The sequence below is a fragment of the Pelecanus crispus genome, chromosome 2 (assembly GCF_030463565.1).
Source record: "Pelecanus crispus isolate bPelCri1 chromosome 2, bPelCri1.pri, whole genome shotgun sequence".
NCBI classification, from domain to species: domain Eukaryota; kingdom Metazoa; phylum Chordata; class Aves; order Pelecaniformes; family Pelecanidae; genus Pelecanus; species Pelecanus crispus.
Window position 1 is genome coordinate 81,219,247 of NC_134644.1, and position 24,571 is coordinate 81,243,817.

The following is a 24,571-nucleotide window of genomic DNA, read 5'->3' on the forward strand; positions in this document are numbered from 1 at the left end:
GACTGTACACAAGATTAAATGATATTTATTTTCACTTTCCAGAATACCATGTTAAATTTTAGAGAGATAGACAGACAAAAACTTTTCCAAATAAGACATGAGCATGTGAACATCAGATTTTCTGCGTCAGCCAGGATTCAACAGCAGAATTTCTGTTAACTGATCTGGCTAAGCCTCCTTCCAAAATGTAAACCTGAGGCTTTCTTGCCTTCACCGGTCTTGGTGAGGATGGTGGGAGGGGACATGTGTCATCGGTCTGTTCCAGTTCTCTCATTGTTTTTCCTTGCTTTCTTACTATGGATTGGATTTTGGTCTGGCATTTTGGAACTGCACAGATGCAATCCCTGACTGAAGCAAACAGAAGTTTCCCTGCCTTTGATAAGGAATGAAAATAAAATCAGAATTAAAAAAAATTAATGTGATTCTGGGTACCTATCCAAATGCTCTAAAAAGGAAATTCTGATTGCAAGAAGTGGATGCCGCATCTCTGCATAGAGGAGTTTGCTCACAGTTCTTCTGCATATTCCTTAAGACAAAGGTACTTCAAAACCCATTTTGTGCTTCTACCTTGATCATGCTTGAGCAGCTTCACAGCCTTCTTGGGTTCCACAGGAACCAAGTAGGGACCGTGTTAAATGCAAGGCAAGATGGGGGCAGGGGAAGATAGAGATGGAGCCCAAGGGAAGGTGGCCTACAACAGACCAGATAATTTCATATAAACATCAGATGTCTACTGAGTTTATATGCAGTGCTATTTCAAGGCCACATTCCACTCTCTATTTGAATATATCCCTATACTCATGTATGGACCACCAGAAATTGCACAAGCATTTCTGAGGGACCTGTGCTTATGCACTGTCCCCAAATGGACAAGCATATAGTAAGCTGAATTTAAAATCCAGAAATCGTGTTCCCAAAAGGAGACCAATAAAGACAGAGAGGAGACCATGGGCACTACTATTTCAGCAGAAAATGCCTGAGCACATGAATAAGGTGGAACTACAGCAAGGGCTTCAGAATAGCTACATACTACCCGTGAATTTTGAGGAGTGAATATGTACTTGTTACTAAGAGGTATGACAAAGCCGGAAAGTGGGTCTCATAAAGCACAGACTTGTTGGGTCAAGTGTCCCTTTCCTGTTTGGCAAGTCCCTTTTGTCTGTGTGTCCTCCTTATCATCCTGACACCTTACCAAAGCACAGAATGATGGACAGCGCTTAATGACTTCCTAGCATTTGATTCTGATACATGGGCCCAGCCCTTTTTTGCATAACATGAAAGTCTCTATTCCCCTCTGAATTTCTGCTTTGGAACCCATGCCCACTTGCACACACGCAGCTCCCCACTGCCACCCTGCAATCCGTCTCAAGACAAACGTGCTCTCATCACACCATGCTTGAATCAGGCAGCTGAAGCCAGCACTTCTGAACGGACGGAATGATGCTGCGTCAGCAGCCGGCGGGGCTCGTATCACCCTCCCCAGGAGATGAGAACATCCTCTCCTGGGCACACCCACTCCCACATCGCACAATTGGGGCTATTGTTCCCTGTGTCCAGAAACCAGGCTTCGTCCTGTACCATCTCTGTGCGTTGCCACCATCCTGCCTGACTTAGATATAATGGGGTTTTTTTCCTCTCCTAGCATGCTCATTACACGATTTGAGCACAGAGGTTAGCGGCTCGGTCCCACTGGCAGCATGTGCTGGTTGAGCACCCCCAGCAGACTTCACTGAGGCATTCCTGGGAATGAAGATGTGTTCTGCAAATGAGCGTTTACTGACTGGAACCCTGCAAAGCACCCAAGAAAACAAAGCACACTTGCACTTCTAAAACGGGCATTTTGTGGTACCCACAGTTACAAAGATCTAAGCTGAACAGGGAATACTCACTGGATGGAGTTGAAACACTGTCATGAGAACACAGAAGGACGTACTTTAAAAATCAAGCCCACTAGTGCCCACCTTCCTCTGCTTTCCCTTCTTGCAGCTGGAGGAGAGATGACCACATACCCACTTGAGACCAGGAGGAACAACAAGGTGTTTTACACTTTGTTTTGTTTCCCATAAGGTGATGTTTCACTCCTCTAAGCATCCCCTCTCCCATTCAGAGAGGGTGACCAAAGCAGAGTAGCAACTCTGTGACAGCAAACCCGCTCCTCCTGGGCAGTGCTGCTTGCCTGCCTGCCTGCCTGCTTTTGCTTGCTTGCTTGTTCCCAGGTAGTTGGCTGTGAGGGGGCCAACAAGCAGGCTAATTTAGAGCTCTAAAAGCTGGCAGCAGGAGTGCAATTAAGCCGTTTTCACAGACTGCTGGCCAAATGCAGCAATTTATTGGCTGAGTGATTGGATTATTCATTTGCAAAGCTAAGAGGGGGCATTTTCTTACCACTTCAGTTGGCCTGTAGTACTTGTGATTGACTGTCACATGAATCTTGCCAGTCTCTTTGCATCGTCCGACTTCATTTTCATTCTTCCCTTCCCACCTGTAAAGAAGATAAACATTTAATCAACCCATAATTACTTTAGTGCTCTGATCTTGGCCAACATTTGGCCTGCTTTCATTTACTTGAGGCTGGTGTCAATTCTCCCTGCAGGACAGTATAAACTCATTAGCTATAGGAACAAAGGCAGAGTTTAGACTTGAATGGAGCAACAATGGCTTTTGAAGTCTCTTTGTTTTGGTTTTTGATTCAGTGGAAGGTCTAAAATACAGGACTTCCAAATTAAACACATAATGCTAGGGAAAAATAAAACGTCCTGCTTTCAGAATGTCTCATGTATCTGCAAATAAATATGACAGTGAGGTTTTTCATTTGTGGATTGGTTCAAAGTTGTTTTCTCAAAATATTTTTAATTCTTGTATTTTGGCCAATACTTTCAGGAACTCTTTAATCTGTTAATTTTATGGACGTGATGCTCTGTTTGAATAGCATTAAGCTGCATAATTTAATTTGTGCTTAACTAGGAAAACCAAAACAAAAACAGTTCTTAAGTTTTCAGTCCTAGCTCAACATGGCACTTCACATACATGTACTGTAAACAGTACTTACTACCTGTGAGCTGAAAGTCAGCTACTTTGTCCAAATTAGTTTCATATGTGTTGAACAGCTTGCAATTTGCTGTAGTTTATGTGATCTGGTTGCGCTGTGAACTATTTTGTTAGCAACTATCCTGGTCTAAAATTTCAGGAGCAGCAGAAGAGGAACGGTTTGGCGGGTGACTAGCTCTGCCTTTGGAGAGGCCAGCCGGCAGCCTGGAAGCCTGAGGACAATGCTGTCCCTCAAAAAAAAAATGCTTCAGATGACACATGTAGGAACATACATTGGTGCATCAAACCTAATCCATTGAATGTACAAAATCCAGAGTTATGACTGAAACTCTATCCTCTCTTTGCTTTTTGCCTCTCAGTATGTATCATGGGGCTCTGAACCAGCCTGGTATAAACGTGTAGTGATGAAATCCTTTACTTTTTTTGTGTTTAAGTAAAATCTATGTAATTTAAATCAGCACTGTGATTTAGACTATTTAGCCTCAGCCACCAGCAATGAAAGAAAAGCGCCTCTTGCCTCTCACTTACTAATTGTACTGCCAGCTCTTGGGATTTTGTCACAGATTTGATTTCTCCTTGCTCCCCTGCCCCCCTGAAGCTCCTTGAAGAATTTAATTCTTTGACAATCTCAGCCTTCATTTTTGAGTTTCTAGCCCTGAGGGCTAAGGAGGAGAGTCTGAAAATGTGACCTCTGTGCACTCATGAAGGTTAAAACACTGAAAGGCAGAAGGAAATACCAAATATGCATTATTACTAGTTTTTAAATCCCACGATTTTTTAAGCACAACTCATGACTTTTGGATGACTAGCAAAGCCTGTAGGGTGCTTGATACTGGGAACACTTCACATTGAAATAATTTCCAACAGATAATAGCCACAGTGAAGTCAGCTGTTAATAGTCATGCCATGATGCTAAAAATGATTTATAATTTAAATTTTCTTTCTTTCTTTCTTTCTTTTTTGCAGTTGCTCTGTTTGAAGCCTGAACTGCAAAGTTTTCATTCAGAAGCCAAAACTAACATTAGTCCCTCCCGTTAAAGGGCAGAGGGTAAAAATGTGCAGGACTCAAATGAGCTTAATAGAAAACTAACCGTCACCAGTAAAACAACAGGAAGCGCTTAGATCAGGAGACGTCAGTTGTTGTTGGAGGTCACTGAGCAGAGAACCCCATTTAACACCCAACAGGCTCCAGAAGGCTCGGCCAAGCCAGTAAAGACTCACTTAATGTCGCTATCAAAGTTATATAACAATACAAATAGCTTAAGAAGAAATCTCCACCCGTTTTGTTCAGCCCAGTAATGTGAAAAGTTCACAAGGAAAAAAAAAAGTACTTCTCATTGTGAACAAAGTAGCATTTGATAGCTGCACTTCAAATTACTCCTGGCACCTTGGCGCTCACAGCTGGGGACACCATACTGCTGATAAAAGGGATTGCGCAGGGGCCAGCCTGACACCAGGAGCAAGACATCCATTTCGCTAACCAACTCCCCCCACCTCTTCCTCCAACCACAAGGGAAGGAAAAAAAAAAACCCACCAAACCCCTCCTTAGTTTACAGTCAAATTGCAGTCAGAATTGTTAACTGGAAAACATAATGCCAGATTATCCTGAAGCATGAGCATGGTGGAAGAAGCATGGGGAACCCTCATGTTGCTGTGGTTTTAGATAGCTCCAGCTACAAGGACTACCCAGCTTTCTGCTCCTTAGGGCGGATGCCCAAGCAGGCAAGAAAACAGTCTTGTGTAAGTTGGGGGAAATGCAAAATATCCCCGGCTAAAGAAAGTATGGCTAGTCAGGGCTGGGCTAAATTTACAGAGGATGGGGTTTGGATCCCCTCCAAACCCCAGCTGGTGTCAAAGCCCAGGGCTTCCAGACAGGCACCTGCTGGCCTAGTGTAGGCTTTTCACAAAATGCTGGTCCTAGAGCCTGTAGGCAACGAGCCTCTACAGCAAGACCATTGCCTGCCCCATACTGGGGAGCTTTACCTTCTCACTGAAGCAGAGGATGGGTTTGCTCTCATGGCTGATGACATCAGCCATACGCCAGAATGCTCTGCGCCTGGAGAAGGATGCACAAGACCAAGTGTCTGCTACTGACAAAGCGGGTTTGATGTCCTCTGCATCTACGCTGCCGCGTTGAGTGCCTCGCTGTTGGAGATGGGTGCTTTGGGATTGCTTAGGACAATAGTCGTTGTCAACTCTATCACCGACCTCAGAAATTTCCATAAAACTAAGCTAATCACATTTCAAATGCATGTGCAAGTTTATTTATTTAAAAGATTCTTCACCTCAAGAGCTTTTACACTCGGGATTTACAGAGGAATGGGCCGCATTTAATTTAAGGCTAATCCCATATCTGCAGACCACTACTGTTATAATACTTATTATCAGCGGTGGTGAATGTTTCTTTTCCTCTTCAACTCTAGAGATTCCAATTATTTTTCATTTCCTATAACTATTCATTAAGAGAGCAAGCTTCAAGCTATAAAAACAACCACAGATATAGAGGATTTTCTGAGGACGAAGAGCTGGGGTATCCACCCAGTGGGGTGTGACATGGTCTGGGAAGGACACAGGGGAGCCAGGATAATCGAGGGGGTGTGGGAGTAGCACTGCAATGGACCAAATGGTCCGAATGGCTGTAACTGAGAAGCAAACAAGGCAAAGTGCATCTATTTTTGAGGTGGTGAAGAAATCAACTAAAAATGAAACCTTTCACAAAAGCACAGATAAACTGAACAAGTATGTGCACTTACCTCCTTCCTTGATCTTTACATAGAAACAGAACTGATAGCATTTTAAAAAATATTCAAAACCACCAGTTGCTACGGCTACTCAGCCTCTTTACGGAAAATAAAACTATCACATACACCTTTTAAATTAAATACATGCCGACAGGAATTTCACATTCAAAAATGAACAATAAATTAATTAAAAACAAAATTTTAGGAAAATTTTGCTCTTCCTCCACAGCTAATACGAGATCCCATTTGTGTAGTCTTCTCAGATTTGTGGCCTGATTGCTGCTACAGACACAATCAAGCCAAAGCACTTCATTCTGTCCTGGCACTTTACAAACAGCAGAACTGACACCATATAATAGACCACTAATGTCTTCTGGAAGTAATCTTTTGTAGGAAAACTTTAAATATGACTCTTCATATATTCCTTTGCCACAAAGTCAACCACCAACCTTGCCAGCAGCTCTGATGCATCAAAGCAATCAAGGATGTAGTGATTGCTTAACCACAATCTTGTGCTTAAATCTAAAGAACAAGTATGCTACCATAGAGGGATGTACTTAAAATTTTTTTTCAAATGCTCTGATGAATCAGGTCTTCAGTGTTCGTTCACTAAAAGAACACAGCTAAAACTATGTTATTGTTGTTATTATATTCCCAGCATTGTCAAGCTCAAGTTTCAAAAATCTAAATTGTGACTCCCCACATTCGAGACTTTAAAAAAGAATACATGCTAGGCTCCTTATATTTTGGTTTCTTTTTTTTTTTTCAGTTCATTGGAAATCTTTTGAAGCTCTTATCCCTTTACTCCAAGTTGTGAAAGTTGGTGTTGAGAAGAAAATTTTTTCTCCAAGAATATTAATGCTTCTGTGAAAATCAAAACATTCTGGAATGAAAAGTTTTAGTTTCAAGTAAGTTCCATTACTGAGAATCTGAACAAAATTATATTAATAATATATAAAAAAGTTGCTTTCACATTATCAGAATGGAAAAATGTGGTTTTTCTTTTTTCTTTCATAATGGGTTTCAATATTTTTTTAAAGTTACTCTTTCTTTACAAGGAGGTTAGAAGAGAAACAAAGCAGTCCAGCTGACCTGAAATCAGATATTTTTCCAAACTGCATTTGTAAGAATTATTTTCATTTCATTTGGGGGGGGGTGTGGTGTGTGAATCTGGAATTTCCCATGAAACAACACATTTAATTCTCACCCAGTCTTCCTACAGGAGAAACTCTCCTACCTCTATGAAGGTATGAAATCAGACCATTAAATTGTTACAGTCTTCAAACCTTAATTTGAATTCTGGAACAGTTATTAGGTCTGCCTACATGTAAAACCTTGCATCAATAAGAAAGTCATAAAAGCCTGCTCAGCTGGATGAGTTAATTCTCCAGCTGAGGGGGGTTAAATGCCCTCCTAAAACATATGCTCTACAGTGAGAATGGTGATAGAAGTTGTGCAGTCTTGCTCGTGTAGGTTCACCCAGGCCAGCATTTTTCACCGACCTGGCTGGGTTACTTTCAACTATCACTCTTCAAAACACCTCCAATTTCTGTATGAGATTCTGTTCCCTTCCTCCTCATCTGAAAGCTTCTGATTTTCTTGAGCTGTTAAATACAACACATAGCACTGGCCAGCCAGCAACTTTTGGTGGGCAAAAGCCAGACCTGGAAACAGCAGCTGTTTTGATGATGGATTTTGATGGCTCCTCTTCCACATCCCCACAGCACCATTACTAACGTATTGTTGGCTTTCCATTCTTACAGCAAATCTTCAAATCTCATGTGTTTCTGCAACCTAACCTTCCATTTTAAGGTAAAAAGAAAAAAAAAAACCAAAACAAAACCCACCAACAAACCAGAAAAACCCTCCTCCCTCAGTTCAATCTCAGTTCAACCTTCACTGTCACTGAAGGGGCCACTGCTCCACTTCTGCTAGTAGTTCACCTCATTAGACCTTATAGCTTATCTGCAAACTTCCCCTTTTTAGGGTGATCTTTTATAAGACCAACTGGCATGTTAGTTAAGATAAAATTTGTATGTAGAGCCAAATGACTAGAGTAAAATATTCGTTTTTACTGAATTAATTCTGATCCTGGAAGCAATGAATATTTCTGTAACAAATGTGCATGTATTTTTATATTAATAAAACCCACAATAAATCTTTCCACTGCTTGAACAGTTTTTTCCTTTTTTTTCCTTTTCTTTTTTTTCTTGCCACATTTGCAGACAGCAGTCTTTCTAGCACTCTGCAAAGAGCTCTGAGTGCTGTAGTGGTTTCAGGCTATCTTTGCAATCCTGTTCTAATTTAATAAGATTAATGACAGAAAATTAGTCAAGACAAGCGTTTGCCTGTTTCGTTTACCCTGCTGTAGTTCAAATTATAGGCGGGAAGTGTTTCCCCCAAGTACTACTTAATTAGTAATAAGTAGAAGGGAAAGTAAAAGAAAAAAAGTGTAATCCTTACAGGGGGAAAATATTTGTAGCTCTGAGGCTTTCCTGTTAGTACAAAGGACTGAATTTGAATGATTCAGAGGACTATATAAATATAATGTGAAATTTCTCCCTTGAAAAAGAAATGTTAGAAGAAAAAAAACCACACAAGGTACATAAACCTCTGTGTACACTTTACAGTCAATTTCAGAGAGAGAATCAGTCTTATTGCAGCTGTACATTTCATTAGTTACAAAAATGTAGTAAAGTTTCTCTCTTTCTTATTTTGGCTGGAAGACATAGTCCTGACATGTGCTAATGACTGGCTATGACAGAATATTATGTTATCTTCTTGGAAAGACTTTTTAGGCTGTCCTGGATTTTCAGCTGTATAAGTTAATGTGAATTGTTAGGAAGACAAAAAACTAAAAAAATAAAATAAATATTTTATGTTGGTTGATGGGGTAGCCAGGATTGCATTTCTTCCTATTCTGTATTGCAATATCAAGAGTGACAGCTAAGGCTTTGTTACATTTGCAACTTTCCCTGCCAAAGCACAAAATAGGGATGGTTAAGAGCCCCTGCACACGTGTCCTATGTTCTCAGATGCGCTATGAGCTCTGCCAACTGCTGCTTGCCATGACATCCCTCCTGGCCATTTACTCCAACATTCCATCAATTCTGAAAGGCGCATTGTACAGCAATACTGGGAAGCTGTACCATCACTTACAGCAGTGGGAAGGGCTGCTGGAAGTTTCCCAGATAAGTTTTTGAGATTGCAAAATTTCATAATACCTGCAACTCTGTAAAAAAAACCCCAAACAACAAAACAAGTCATCAAAACTTTGAGGAAGGGAGATAGGAAGAAAGCATCCATCCTCACAGGAACTCATTTAGCAACTGCACTCTGGTGTGCTGGTTCTTAGGTGCCTCATAAATTGTACAGAAACATATCAATGGGACTCACCAGTGGGGTCCCACAATGCTAAAAGGGAGGATTTTGCTGCCAGGCTACTCCCTGAAGAAGATATATTCAAACTGGAGGAGGTGAGAGTAGAAAGCCCTTGGGTGTTTCAAAGAATGTGAGAGGTTACCAGCTGGCCGGCCAAGAAGCCAGCAAGGGTAAGGAGAAAGCATGTCTGTGCTGCAAAAGCATGGGCCAGGCTGACACCTAGAAAAATTATGGAGGTTCTTAACAAAACTTTCCAAATCCTGAGAAATATTTTACATCTAGTGCAATTTGAAAGATGAACGATGGCTACAGGATGAGTAGTGGGTCTACTGTGACACTACCCCCACCCTGGGAGTAGGGGGAACGAATGACTGGTTTATCTGGCTAGACTATATCTAAAATGATCAGAATTACACCACTGTCACAATGATTAGCAACAAAGTTGTCATTAGCACTTAAAATGTCATCTCAGTCCCCATATGTATAGCTATTTATAGATCACCTGTAAATGGCTCAAGGAATTAGTAACTTATCCACGGTGAAGAAAAATTTCAGAAGAGCCCCGGGGATTAGCGGCCCAAGCCCCATTTCTAAAGCAATTTAGGTTCCTAAAAATCCATGTCACTAGATGTCATGTGAATTCTTATACAATTTTTGAAAATTACTTTTATTGATTAGTAAAAAAAAAAATGCCATTATGCCTTTGTACACACAAAATATCTGCCCTACCTCATCACTTGGAGTCATACTGTAATGTTTCTCTGAGAGAAAAACTTGTGACTGATTGATTCAATCCAAACACTGACCTCAGTAATCACCAACATGAATGATATGCAGTCCACCATAAGGAGCCATATGTGAGCAAAAAATGAAACAAATGGGATACAAAATTTTGTGTATTAGGACCAAGTAAATCTAAAGTAAGCCTTTAACATCCTCTCTGTAACAGAAGCTATTCATAAAAGTACTTTCACTTTTATTTCTGTAATTGTTCTTTTCTTTAGGTTTTCTCAAGGGTTTAATTTGCTTTCTGAAAAACACATGCTGATTTGTCAGTCTTGGGAAATGCTGACACTTCTTAGGCCAACACCAAAGCTGGGAGTTTAATTTTAAACTAATGAGTGAATTTATTGACATCAAAAGAAACTGCGATGTTAAGAACCTCTGCAAATAAAGACGTTCAGCTAGGTACTGACCTATATGTTTCAGTTTCTAATTTAGGTAATCAAAATTTAAAAAAAAAAGTTGTTCACCAAACATCCATTCTTGCTTTTGCAAACAACACTAGACAGGGACAAAATAGTTCTGAAAATCAAAAAAATTCTTATATGAAGCAACTGAATCCACAGCATATTGGTATCAATGCTTACTAGGGAGAATTAGCTTATAAACACAAGAAGCAAAAGTATAGAAAAAGGAGAAAAAATAAAAAAGACAAAGCAACTACTAGAGTCCCTGCTGCCTCCCCTTTACCCTGTCCAACCTCACTACTGTTAAGGCATATAGGACAATGTGTGATCATACACGGACATCTCACTATCAAGAGATGCTAAAAAAACAGAGAGAAACTTATTCCCAAAACTGAGCTTTTGGGCTAGAAATTCTGTTTATACAATCTCTCTCTCCCCCATCAGATTTTTTTCTGCAAGTTGATGCCAAAAATTGAAACCAGACTAAAAACTCATTGAGGAGAAAATGTTATTACCTCCCCAGCCACCCACTGGCTGTTCAAATAATATTGTATATATCTGTGCACTTCTGCATATTTATTGAATTTGTCAAGTTTTTGTTCCCAAGTAAAACTTATTGGCCCTGTCAAAAGTTCACCAGCTGCACAAGTGACTTTGATGGCCTGAGGAACAGCCCTGGCGCTAGCGTCATGGAAGAGCCTGTGGCTTTCCTCTCCCTTTTCCAGCTGAGATCGGTATGTTGATGCATGGGGCCCAGAGAAGATACAGAAGGAGGGAAATTGAAAAAATAATAAACAATAAAAATATAAATTACAGAAAGCGCTCACCAAGCCATCCTGGTTTTATTATATGGCCTTGAGAAGGAATTTTGTATTTTCAATCAAACTATGTGGAATATGCATTGTAAACATTCTGCACCCACTGCTCAACATTTTTATGGCTTAGTAGGAGAAGAGCTAATAGGAATGTAGAGTGGGTTGCTACACAATCCTTGTGGTGTGGCTGATGGGCTGTCACGTGGAAAGAACAGGGTTGGCAGGTGTTACCTCTTGAGATCACAGAGGATGGGAGCAGGACTGTGGGGATCTGGGGCCACAAAACAGAGAATCAGGCAGAAAAAACCCTTTTGCAGCAGGGTGATGAACAGCACCCAGGTACTAGTACCTTTGGAGGGGCGTTTGTCCCCCAGGGTGGGGAGTGAATGGGAGAACAGAGAATGAAGACTTGGAATAAAAAATTAAGATGTACCAGCCTACATTCTTTTCTTCTGATCTAGAGGGCAACACTAGACATATCCACTGTGGCAGTCATTCATGCCCAGAAGGTCTTACATGTTACAAAATTAGAAAGTGAAGGGAAGAAATGAAGAATGTAGAGAAACAATACTCTGTAACACAGCAAACGCAACAGGCTAGAAATGTTCAAGCCGTGGCTGCTATCTCATGTTCATACTTACACAATGGTTTTCCCAATGTGCTTAAATGACTTCTCCACAAATTCACGGACACTATGGACCTCCCCAGTGGCTATGACAAAGTCCTCGGGCTCATCCGTTTGCAACATCAACCACATGGCCTGCGGAAAGACAAACAAAGTCAGATTCAGTGCACATGTAAGTGGCCTCTTTGGTACATTATATTATATTACTGCTTTTTTGATTTGGAAATAACGACACATACACACACATACCACAAGCTGGGGAAATTAGCACTTTCCTAACATGGTGGCTATTAACCACTTCAGTGCAACTCTGAAAAGAGTTCAATTATTTCTTATTATAGAAAACAATGCTGTATTTGATTTTCAATTTGTTTCACAGCAGGGGTTTCTGCAGGGGAGACTTTAATATGTTTACTTTTGAACACTGAGACTTGGTTTAGTACTCAAGAGCATGGATTCACTTGTTTAAAGCACTGCATGAATTGACATAGATATGGGGAAAAGAATAAAATTTTATAATGTTTCAGTCCAGAGTGCTGTTGTCTGTCTGTTATAGAATGATGTCAAACACATTGAATCATGAAAATACGGGTCCTTTTGGCTCTTTCTTCTGTCACATTTGTTTTGGCTAGGATGAGATTTTAAGTAGGAATAAATAAATAAAAAGGTAGCTAAGAATAGTCAACAGTGTATTTGACCAAATTAATCTGTTTTTCCTGCTGAATATGTGCTGAATGTTACACATTAAAGCACCATAGCAGAAACTTTTTCTTCTGACATAGGAACACAGAAAACAGTGACAGAAAAGTGAGACAACCATTAACAACTCTTTCAGAAAACCATTTGCGCAGTGGCAAAAATCGCAATAGGTTTTGAAGCAAAGCTTCATGGGATTGTCAACATATTTGCATTTCAGGGGAGCAGGTTTACTTCCCACAGCAATGTCTTCCACAGAGTCCCCTCCCACAAACAAATAATGATGGATGAGCCCCATCTCAGAGGGCTGGCCAGCCAAGTCAGCATGAAAGCAGGAAAGCAGATGGAAAAAGAGGCACGCAAAGACACGTGTGACTTGTCTGAGGTATCACGGCAGGTACATTGCAGCTTTCTGATGTGCAAGCCACTGCTCTAGTGACTGGACTATTTGACTGCCTAGGAGCTGTAGGCGGACAGAATAATTATTACTTTAGATCAATCAAAATGATGTAAACACTTCATTTCCTTTGGAGAGGAAAAGGGAATACCTGTATGGCATGATCCTCATTTAATAAATAACCAGAAAAGGAAAACAAAATAACTCAACTTTCTCTCCATATGGTAAAAAGGACTGTCATCTTCTCACAGTGTAATCCACAGCACTATTTGCATTGACCTCTTCACATCAGCTTTAAAGAAAACAACTTTAGTAGGTCCCTTGATGGTAGTGGATACTCTGCAAATCAGATTAATAAAAGCTTTGGGACAGCTTAGTTTCTCTTGGTAAATACCACCTGAAATATTCAATTTTTCCCCCCCTATTCTTAATAAATCAGTGTTCAGCATAGCAAGGCGATACATTCCACTTAAATAGTTCTATTTGCAAGTAATTTTTCTTCTCGATTATCATTTTATGCATCTTCCAAAGTTTTGACAAGATTTTATTAACATCTTCCTTTTGAACCTTTTTGCTTCTTGAACGTGCATGGAAGGCTGGGTTTTGGACAACTGCTGTGTAAGTCCTTGACATTAATTGTGCTTTAGGGATATGACCTGCTGGGCAGGACAATGGCAGCAGCTTTATTTTTCCTTTCCAGGGTTGAACATCCTAGCCAATGACGCAGAAATACCCGACTGGCTGATGAAACTCCTCTTGTGGGGAGGAGATGTCTTAACTTGTATCTCTCATATGAACTTTCTTGGAACATTGGGGTTTCCCTGCTGATTTGAGATGTCGCTGTAAATTACTAACTCCTGTTTCTTCATAACTGGACAAGCTTGCAGGATTCACAGTAGTAGCACCTTCACAGAAAGGTAAAAGGAATGTCTAAAATAAATAATTGATAGTTCTGGTTCTCCTAGACTTGTCCCCGATTTCACAGACCTTCAGCTTTCATTAAGCAGCCCAGCTGAAAACAAGCTTCTTCATATGAGAAGGCACTGTTTGAGTGAAGAAGGATTTCCAAGATTAGACAGTCAGTCAGAGTCAGAATTTATAGCGGTTCTCCTCCTGACTTTAGTGGATGTTTGCTGTACATAATGAATTCAACATCTTGCCTTTCTCTGTTTGAAATGTACGCAGCACTGCAGTGTCAGTTACATCTGACAGAGATGTAAGAACCAAGCCTCATTTACTGGTAAAAATTATCCCCCACCCCTAAATGCCACGTAGGTTGACTGAATATGCAATATTAGCATAAGGACCTGTTATTTACTATGCACTTTTGTGAAGTAGTATTAATATGTCTAAGTAGAAGAAGGATCAGGCTTATGATAATTTTTTGCCATCCCTCCACTTTTAAACACCTCAGTATTGTAATTCATTGGACACAATTTTAGTGTAGGTGCTTATGCTGAGACATTCAACAATCCAGTGAGTATTTAAAATAGTTACACATTGATTTTGTGTATTAATATAAAATAGCGTTGGAAGTTTCTCTTCACTCTAAAACATGCACTAGATTGAAGGAGAGAGCTACAAAATGCTAACAAAGAACCCAGCCTTCAACAATTGGTCCCACCAAGTTTTATGCATTTGGATGTATTGACTCTTGTCTACCATTTCAAAGCGCAAGCAATCACCGTCTTAGAAATACAACTTAAACTGCACAGGATCAACTTAGCAATGATCGAACAATGCAGATACAAATTGCTAAAAGAAATTTTTGCCTCAACTCCTACCAGGAAAGAATGTTTAGATTAATGATTACTTGAGAATCTATCACTGCTGGTTCTTTTATTTTTTCTGGCATTCACAATTGTTGACACTTACAATTACCTCAATCAAATCAGGTATGAAAAAAATGAACATGTTAAAAATTACAAAGTAAGTGATAGTTCTGTTTTGCTTTGAGGAAGGCAACCGAACACTGTTGCTTTGAATGGGTCTGCATGAACAGTCCGTAAAAAAATGCAAAGGCAAGCCAGAAGATAGAAAAATCTTTGAACAAGCTCCGCATTCAAATCTTTATTTGCACAGGTACAGCCCGTGACAACCAACAAGAAATCCGTGTACAAGCAGTAGCTATATGCTTTCCCTACAGCAAGTGCCAGGAATGTGCTTCCCCCCACATCAGACTAATAAAGGCCCTTGACCTATCAATTTCTAGGCATTTCCTTTAAGAGTTCATATTGTACCAGACTCCGAGCTGAGATTGAGAGGAAAGGGGGAGATACAGCTCCAGGTTTATTTGTCATTACTGAATGGCTTACTGGTTTTAACAGAGGGGAAAAGCTTTGTTTAAATTTCCACTGAAAGTAATTAATGGTTATTGACTGGCAAATGAAGAACAGGTGACACTCTGAATTAGAAGATAAATGATCTCATGTTCTAGCGTGATAATGGGTTAGTAATTGCTACAAAGCCTCAGCCTAGTGCGTCCCATCATAATGCTAGATCATGTCCAGAACACAAAGGCCTCTGTGTGAGAGGTATTCAGCCGTTCACCTCCCGATACAGCTGCAGAGTGATTTGCTCCATTTATTCTCTGATGGACTGCACAACTGAGGCAAAAGTTCACCCATTCTCACCTTCCTGTTCACATGCTGAACCACATGACCCATGACATGGCTGAACTGGGATAAAAACATTGCCCAGCTTTGGCTCTTGGCTATCTTTTAACCATCGCAAGGTCATATATTTTAGGATTTTTTCTGGTGCAGGAATGGAGAATCGTGGATTTTGCTGTATTTCTTTGTAAAAGCTTTTTTGGATGGGCTGACAGCAAGTAAAGAAATTACTTGTGTTTAGTTCTGCCACCCTCTCCCTAATTTTTTGCTCGGTTAACAAAATGTGGGCAAATGTTGAAAAGGAGGAAAAAACTACTATGGAAACAATTCAGGCTTCAGCTCTCTTAGGATAAGACTGTTCCTTTAATGGCAAATGTAACAAAACATATTATTCATATTTGAACTCTTTTTGGCTCTGGTCTAGTGACTCACAAAGTCTAAAGGCAATACTATGTCATTTACATTTAAAGACAGAAACCTAACTGGAGAGAGATACGTAGCAAGTCTAGCAAGCGGACACACTTTTATGATTATGTGGACTAGGATATCTGTTCTGCATGCCTGAACTACAGCCTCTGCCAAATCTTTCCTCTTTCATCTTTCCCCTCTTCCCTTTTCTGTATATAAACCACTGCCAATAGTAAGCACCATTTTCAAGCAACATATCCAAAACATGAACCAGTCTTCTCCCTGCCCAAATTTCTTTGCTTACATAGTGTTTGCACCTGGGCTAGTGAAGGGGAAAACCCAAGCTGGACTAACAAAACCCCCATATAGGTACATTCTGTGCATACCACTGCCATTATGGTTGTGATGTGTCTGCTTGTCTTGAGCATCTGGAGTATGTTGTAGACGTGTTTCACCATTAACTTCCAGTCCAGCATCCCAGTGAGAAAACATTTATTAACTGGGCTGTCATCCATGGATAACAAAGACTCAGTAGTTGAGGTTATGTTTAACTCTATATATTTGATACTTTTCTTTCACTGTCTGCTCTAGCACTGTATATTGTTAAAATGGGCTTGTAATCAGGTATCTGCCTATTTAAGAACAAAAAGAAACACAAACCCAACTTTCTGAGACTTTAAAGGACAACCGATGATTTCTGCTCTAGAAATGAAAGATGATTTTTCAAGAGAATGAATAAAGCCTTTTCTTATGTCTCATCCAATGCAAGACCCAAAACAGATATGACTGAACAGACACACAATGTGATAAAGGGAAAATGTTCCTGTTGGTACTAATTACTATTGCCCTGCACTGCTACACAGGATTTTTTTCCCAAGATGTGTCTTGGAAAATTTTTTGACCATACTGTCAAAAAAATCTTTTGTATGTATTTCGAGGTATTATGCAGAGAACTTCTGACTTCTTTGTATTTGCCGCACACACACAAAAAAAATCAAGCCAAATCAGTAATGTTTACTTTAGGAGATGGAACAGATAGTTGTAGCCTGATGCAGGGTGCATTGTCCGTGCATTTCAGAGACAAAGAAGCAGAGACTGGTGAATGTCTAGCTCTACTTACTTATCACTTGTGGAGGGCATGGGTTACCTCAAGGCTGTCAACAATTAGGGAGCAATTTCTGACTAAGTCAGAAAACTTTACCACCCAGAGAGACCCAAGAGTACATTATCACCATTTATAGAAATTCTGTCTTTACAGTATTCCATACCCTATTGTCTAGAAGTGGGCAGAAGAATTCAGTGGGTTGGACATGGTACTCTCTAGTGATCCCAAACCTAGCTATCCTGCTGGGGTTACCACTGAGAAGGAGAATTGAGCATTTTGGTCCAAAGCATGATGAGCCTTTACAGGGATGTGGCAGTAAAGGAGAACCTTCTCCCCATATGGCAAGCACAAAGGCCTGGCATGACTGCTGTTCCTGCAAGCATCATGAGGGACTGTTTTCTTTGTGCCACAAAAGACAGGGCTATTGTATCACCTCTCTCTCTGCATTGTCCCATCTCAATTGCACTGGCATGGGAAGAAGCTGCTTGGCATCTTCTGCGCTGCGCAACATGGGGAGATGTCATGCCCACGCACTTCCTGCATGCCTGGATGTGAAGCAGTTCCAGATGCCATCACCCGGCTCCTCCTGACACAACCCAGCTGACTGGCTGTGGTTTCTCAAGCTGTTACAGAAATGACCACAATTGATGATTGTGCCTTAGAAAAGTGAGACTGGGGATATCGACTCAGAGCTCTGAACCCAAACTGACTTCCAGTTTATCTATTTATTTACTTTTGGAGAGGAAGAGAAGGAAGAAGAGGTGCTACGCTGGCTGAGTCACCCACATCTGATTGACTTCTGTGACTGTTAAAAGCGTAGGTGTGTACTGGGTGTACCCAGTAGGCATGAGGGTGTGTTATATAAGGAGATTATATAAAGACACAGCGATACATACATATAATACACAACAGAGGCAAAAAAAAATCTCCTTACACATGTTCTGCACACAGTAGTGGCATAGCACACATGGCTGAAAAACATTAATGAAGCTCAAGTGCAGCAAAAAATTCTTGCTATCAGAGTAAAGCATAAGCTGTCTCTGCTTGAAAGCCAACACAAAAGCCAACACAAAAGCGTTGGGCATGATCCCATGCTCCCTGCCACAATGGGAGTTCAGTCTAAGTAATGACTATTGCTTTAGTACTTGTTTCTGATGATGTTATAAGGCAAGGCAAGCACAGCAGGGAGACTCTTGCCAAAGAAAACCACAGGGATGTGCTGCCAGGCATGCTGATACTCCCAAGAAGCCAGTGACAGCAGAAATATGGGAGCATGCATAATCAATGTACTCCTATGCTTTTTTTCCTAAAATACAACCCTTCTTGCTCAGTTACTTAAAAAGTAAGGGTGCACTCCCAATAAGCAAGAACCTTACCATGCTGTTACACTTTGTATTTGAAAGGCAAACTGAAGTTCATGGCTGAGGTCATTGTCTATCATTGCAACAAGAGTGACACTTTACATAAGCTCAACCCTCTCTCAAAACCTACAGCAAAAGAGGTACTGCCCAAGAAGTGCAGGACACATGCCTCTTCCTTTCCCCTGAAGAGTCATCATCCCATTTTCTCAGATCACCAAAAATCACAGCGGCGGTGCAAGATCTGTTGCTCAAGGAACCTTCATTCATAGAAAAACCCTTCTGAACACCAATTAAGTATCTATCAGTTCACATCAGTTGAAATACATTTTGATATGCTTCTTCCTTAACAGTGTAATGCCAAACATAAGGGCTCCAATGTCTGTGTACATAGCTTTTCCTTTAGTGTTGTCCTTTCTACTCACGCAGAGGAGACATTGAGTACTTATGACATGGCAGCTGCTTCCATTCAGAAGAGTGATGTTTGCAAACCATGGACAGTTACGTCACCGACAGAAAAGGTATAAAATTAGAACATATTTGAGAGGAAAACCACATCATTTGATAAAAAACAATGGAAAATTTACCTTAAGAATCCCAAGAAAGTAAACAAACAACAAAAATCACTTTTACTGATACACATTTAGAAGTCTCCTAGGGTATAGTTAGAGAGATAATATGTTGTGAATCATTTTATAAACTTTCTCACAGATTTTTGAAGTTACAGTTGATAAATTGCCACAGAAGCAATTTGAAGTATGCTTGCTGGTTTAGTTAAATCCTATGGTTTGGCTGTAGATGTGAGCTTGTTCAGAGCTGACCAGTGTTCAGCTCCATGAGTTTTTTCTTTCAAGTTAAAATAGTATAGTTGATATATTTAAAGATAATAATCCAATAATTATAAAGTTACTAAGACAACAAAATAGCTGATAATCTTTGTGGAGCATCTTGAATGAAAACAATATCAATGTTTTCTGAAACAAAAGCTCTCACATCTGTAGGAAATACTAGGAAATACTGTCTAAATTCTCTCTTGTAAGCAGATAGGCCAATTATTTTACGGATCTCAAGGAGGACTTGTGAAACTTTAGTAGGCAGTTTTATTAACAAAAACCACAAGAATTATAATCCAGATAAACCTTAAAGGTCAACCTTCCCTGTTAACGTAACACAATGTTTCTCACATGCACCTCAGTTGAACACAAAGTTCTCATTGTGTTATCAAAAACTAGATTACTGCTTCTTTTTTTTTTTTTTCCCCTTGTATCACTGAGTGTCAAAATATTGTTCTTTCAATACCTGGAAGTATTTGTATACAGTTTTATAACTGATCTTTAGTTGCTAGCTGGAGGCAAAAAAGAAACAGTAAAGCTGCTTGTTGGGAAACCTCACCAACAATGAAAATTAATACAGTCCTTTTTTCCTGCCAAAAAGATTTGAACAGATTTTTAGGTCCACAATGGTTTGTTTATTCTTCAAATGGTTAAATTGGAAGTGACACATGTGACACAAAGTAATTTAAATGAAAAGATACAGAAAGGATGCATATATGCTCCGTTTCTTTCGTTTTAATTTTGGAGGATATTGTCACAATTGCTAACAAAGGGTTGCCTTAAACTCTGTTTAAGAAAAAAGGGAAAGAAATTCAAAGCTAAACAGAGAAAAATGAGAAAAATTTGAATTACAGAAAGTACATGTGTGTTTTAATCACTCAGATTTGTATTACCTAGACAAGACAACAGAACAAATAGATGTTTCCCAGGCTCCACCTAGCAGAGAATTCTGAAAGATATTTGACCCACTTCCCCCTCCCTTTTTTTCCCTTCCAGAATTAATTTTCCCTGCTATTTTTATATGAATGAAAGACAAAAAAACCTCTTCACAAAGAAGCAGACTCCCATTTGACAGGATTACTCACTGCTAAAGCAAAGGGTTGTACCCAGGTTGCGGTGAGGGCAGAGAAGTCTTAGGGACCCATGCCAGGAAGGACTGGTTGGGGCCACGATCTAACCACAAGAAAACAGACTTTCAAGTCAAGTACCGGCATGTTTACTGGAGCAAAACAATCAGCCCGAAATAACGATCATAATGTAGATATTGATCACAAAATGTTTACAGCGCAACCTTTGACTATAAAAAGATCCTGGTTGGTGCTTCTGACACCTGTTTGCCTCCTATTTCTTTCCTGGATTGCTCAGACACTTACAGCTAAGTGCAAGCTGATGTGCACCTTTTGATGGGGATCAGAGGAGCAGCATGATCGATGGATCAAAGTACTACTGATCTCCACACAATCAAAAATGCTGTTATCTATACCACAATTCAGGCAATTACTTCCTCTCTCCAAATCTTCCTTTCCTTTCCTCCTGTTTGTGAACACTGTCTCTTCAGCTTGCTAGCTTCTCCACTCAAGTCTTGCAGGTCTGCAGAGATCTGCCCAGTGCCTATCCAGAAAAGGGCCCTGACTCAGGTTAAACCACTTGTAGTGCTGTAAAAAAGTTCTAAGAGCAGCAGAGAACTGGCAGGGCACAGGCAGATAGGCTCAGAGATAATAAATCAGTACTTCGCAATGTTTACACAGGTTTGAGGGTATAATTGGGAAGGAAGAAGAGTAAGCTTTTAAGATAGTAAAAGTAACAAAGCAAGAGCACTGAGATAAAATTTATGAATTTTTTTTTTTAAAGAAATACAGGGAGATAGAGTGAGTTAACAACATAAAATTAACCTGAATTCTATTTTATAATTTACATTTCACACAAAAATTTTGAGAATTTTTGCTTCATGCTTTTGCACACTAAGGCATTTTCTCCTCAGACTGCTACCAGTTTCAAAATGATGTTACACTCCTGAACAATAATCTAAAACAATTGACTTGAAATGTTAATTTACTCAGCCTGAGGAAAACATTTACTATTCACTGGGTTCTTATAAAAGTAGAGTTATCCTTGTCTGAATAATCTGAGTAAATAAAGAGCGTGCTACCTTTAACACATCATTGAAACTTCACCTTCTGATGTTATTCCAGTTTTCATTCCACTGCCGTTGAAAGTAAAAAGCATTTTCACCATTAAGGCATCATTACTTATAAGGCAGTGGTAAAAATGCACACCAAGCACTGTTTTAATAACTATAAAAAGCAAGAAGTCACCGGAAAAAAGTATCAAGATGCTAAGTAATCTCATTTCTGGTTCTGTGGAATTTTTCTTTTCCTTTACCAGAGCATTTCAGGTGACAACATTTTGGAATTTGATGCTAAATTCTCTCAGTTGAGTACAGACAGAGACAAGAGCACAACCTTGATGCCTCGGGGATACAGTAATGCAATACAGAGGGATTTATTTTCTTTTTTATTTTTACCTTACGTCACAAGTTCATTTTTAGGCCAACAGTACCCAAAACCGCCACCATGTGATATAGCATCTTATGCAGAGTCTGGCGGTTTTAACCCAAGCCCTAGGACACAGGAATCCGCCTCACAGATTTGCTACCACAGCGTTAGTGTTACTGTTGTTCTGACCAAGTTCCTCCGTGCTTAGTTGGGTGGCAGCTCATGGTCTACCCCATCTCAAATTGGGGCATGGGAATTTCAGCTAGAAAAAGTCAACGGTAAAACAATTCCAGAAACCAATGCACCTATTTTAGAAGTCTGGCTGTTCAGTGCAGATGTGAAAAGGCCACAGGAAGATTTCTTTCGAGCATGCTCAAAAATACATTTGGAGGGCACTTCACATTGACCTTCCCTTGGCTTGCTCTGGTCATTCTGATTCCACCGTCATTAGTAATTACTACTTCTGTAAAGGCAGTTAGTCACACCGAATCCTGTCAGGGAAAGGGAAGGGTCTGCATTAAAACTGTAGATACGGCTGCTCTCTGTGGGCTAGTGTCAAAATGGAATAGAAAATTTTATTCAGTTTGTTCCCAGCAATAAATACAGTCCTGGCATCCTGGATAAATCCTTCACATAACAGCATGTGTTCTTTTATGCACCCTGGGAGTGATTCTATTTAAAGCCATGGAATTGTGGGTGTGAGACTGTAAGCACATCCACTTACCCAAAACAAAATTAAAACCTGTCTTATATTAGAGTCAGGAGAGCTGTTACGAAAAATGCAAACCATATGAAGTTTTAAGTATACTTATGTTTTTTATCTGTCTCTGTGTAGCATATACAATTGACTTTCACTGCCTGAGATGAAGTGCTGACAAGTGTTTTACCATATTATTACAGAATACCCCAGTAGCATTATCACACTTCAACTTTTGCTTGCAATAAATCTCTGCTACATGTACGTCAGAAGTCATTGCTCATACCACATCCAAAATGAGGGCCCTCCCTCCCCAATGGACATGAACGAGACTCTGCACACACTAGGTATTCTGCCATTAAGGCTGGAATAACCCCTGCAGGCCAGACACTGGGAACAACATTCCCACAAGCATTATTTGGCAAAGGCCAGAGGTCTGTTCTCAGGCAAACAACAGTGGCATAGGCATGAGTCACTGCAGAACGCAATGGATTTATCACCACAATGACAATATCATCCTTTATATGCCGGTTTCCATGTGCAAGTCTCTTTTCATTCTTTTGGTTTTTTTTTTTTTTCTCCTTCTCAGAGATTTATAACTCAACTGCTGAAACATATTTCACATGAACACAATTCTCTGCTGTGGGTTTGTTTTGTTTTTTTTTTTTTTAATAGCTATACCATAAACCGTGTTCTAATTGCATGGGTCCAGCTTTAGGTTCAGCCTGGTTATTGGTTTTAGTTTGGTCAAAGCAAATGATGAGCAGACACCATCTCCAGTGTCCCAATCTCAGCAGTGACAATGACTCTCTTTGTGGCCTTGACTAAAGCATTTAATCTTACCTCCTAAATTTTGCTGTCTGTGAAGCTGGAGTGATAATATTTATGCAGCGAGAGAGTTGTAAGAAAGTTAAGGGTAGCACAGACATTTCACGATGAAGTGCATTATTTGTTATAGAATCAGATGCCTTTGTCTGCACTTTTGTAGTGAAAAAAAGTTATTTTTCCCTCTAAAAGGTGGGAATTCAAACATTCTTCCTTAATACTGACTATCTCTGGACTAATTAAAAAATGATTTAAAGGAGCAAGGAAACCTAAAGATTAGAGTGCACGGAAATGATTGTTAGATTATACATTCCAAAACTCATTGAAATAGACATTTCTTGAGATGCTGCACATTTCCGTTGTGATGCAAGAGAGAAGTGAAATAACTAATCAGGCAATCAAGATATTAATAAGCAAGCTACAGTGGTTTCTTGGTGTCTTTTACTCTCTTGCCTAACCTTCAGCAAATTTAATTTTTTCCCCTTTTGCACAATAATTGAGGGAAACCTGGAAATACACTCTTTGAATCTTTTCCAATAGAAATGAGCTTCATCCTGGAAACTGTGCCTGATTCTGACTTCACATGAAATTAATTTCATGAATTTCTATGGCCTGACTGTTAACATAAAAGAGAGGAAAGTGGGGCCTGTAGTTCATGTTAGTGCTAAGTAGCTGTCTGACGCTGCAGTATTTTCTGCATCAGACCCAAGAGGTGGTTTGTAAACACAGGTATGAAACAAACTGTTGCACCAAATAGTGAAACAATAACTAAACTTATCATTAGACCTCCTCACTTAGTATTCTTCCTCTTTCCAGCAAAAAGAAAAAGACTGAAGCGTGAGACCGTGTGGGAAGGAAAGGGAATAAAACCATCTAGCTGCACATCCCAGAGAAACATCTAAAGCTTGAGACCACTGCAGTCAGACCTCCCTCGAATCCTGCTCTCTCTAGCTGCCACCTCTGCTCAGTCCCCACGCTGACCCCCTGAATCAAGCCAGATGGGACTGGTGGAGACATGTCAAGGAAGTGCTGAAAAGGTGACTTGGGTCTCTGGCAGCTAGTCTGGAGCTCGTTTCTATGCGAAATCTCTGGGGGCTGCCGCTTTGCAATTTCTCAGGAATGTTTAATTCTCCTCATCCCTTTGCTGAGTCTCTCTGGAGAGGTCACGGAGGCCTGTGACATCCCTGGAGGGCACTGCCTAACTAAATTAGCATGAGATAACTTTGGACTCTCTTCCAAACAAGAAAATACAAGGGAGAGAATTTCATTAAAAGCAGAAGACTAGGTGATCCAAGTTAATCCCAGCCCAGAGCTGCTGCAGAAATGTTCTCTGTTTATATTTTGACT

General features: G+C 40.0%; 1 protein-coding gene across 1 annotated transcript in view; it reads right to left on the reverse strand.

The window, feature by feature from the left end:
- Positions 1–24,571, reverse strand: part of GMDS (GDP-mannose 4,6-dehydratase) — a 435,214-nt gene that overhangs the window by 70,178 nt on the left and 340,465 nt on the right. Inside the window, 2 exon segments of the mRNA XM_075705676.1 lie at positions 2,383–2,479; positions 11,815–11,933. Coding sequence (XP_075561791.1) covers positions 2,383–2,479; positions 11,815–11,933 — 216 coding nt within the window.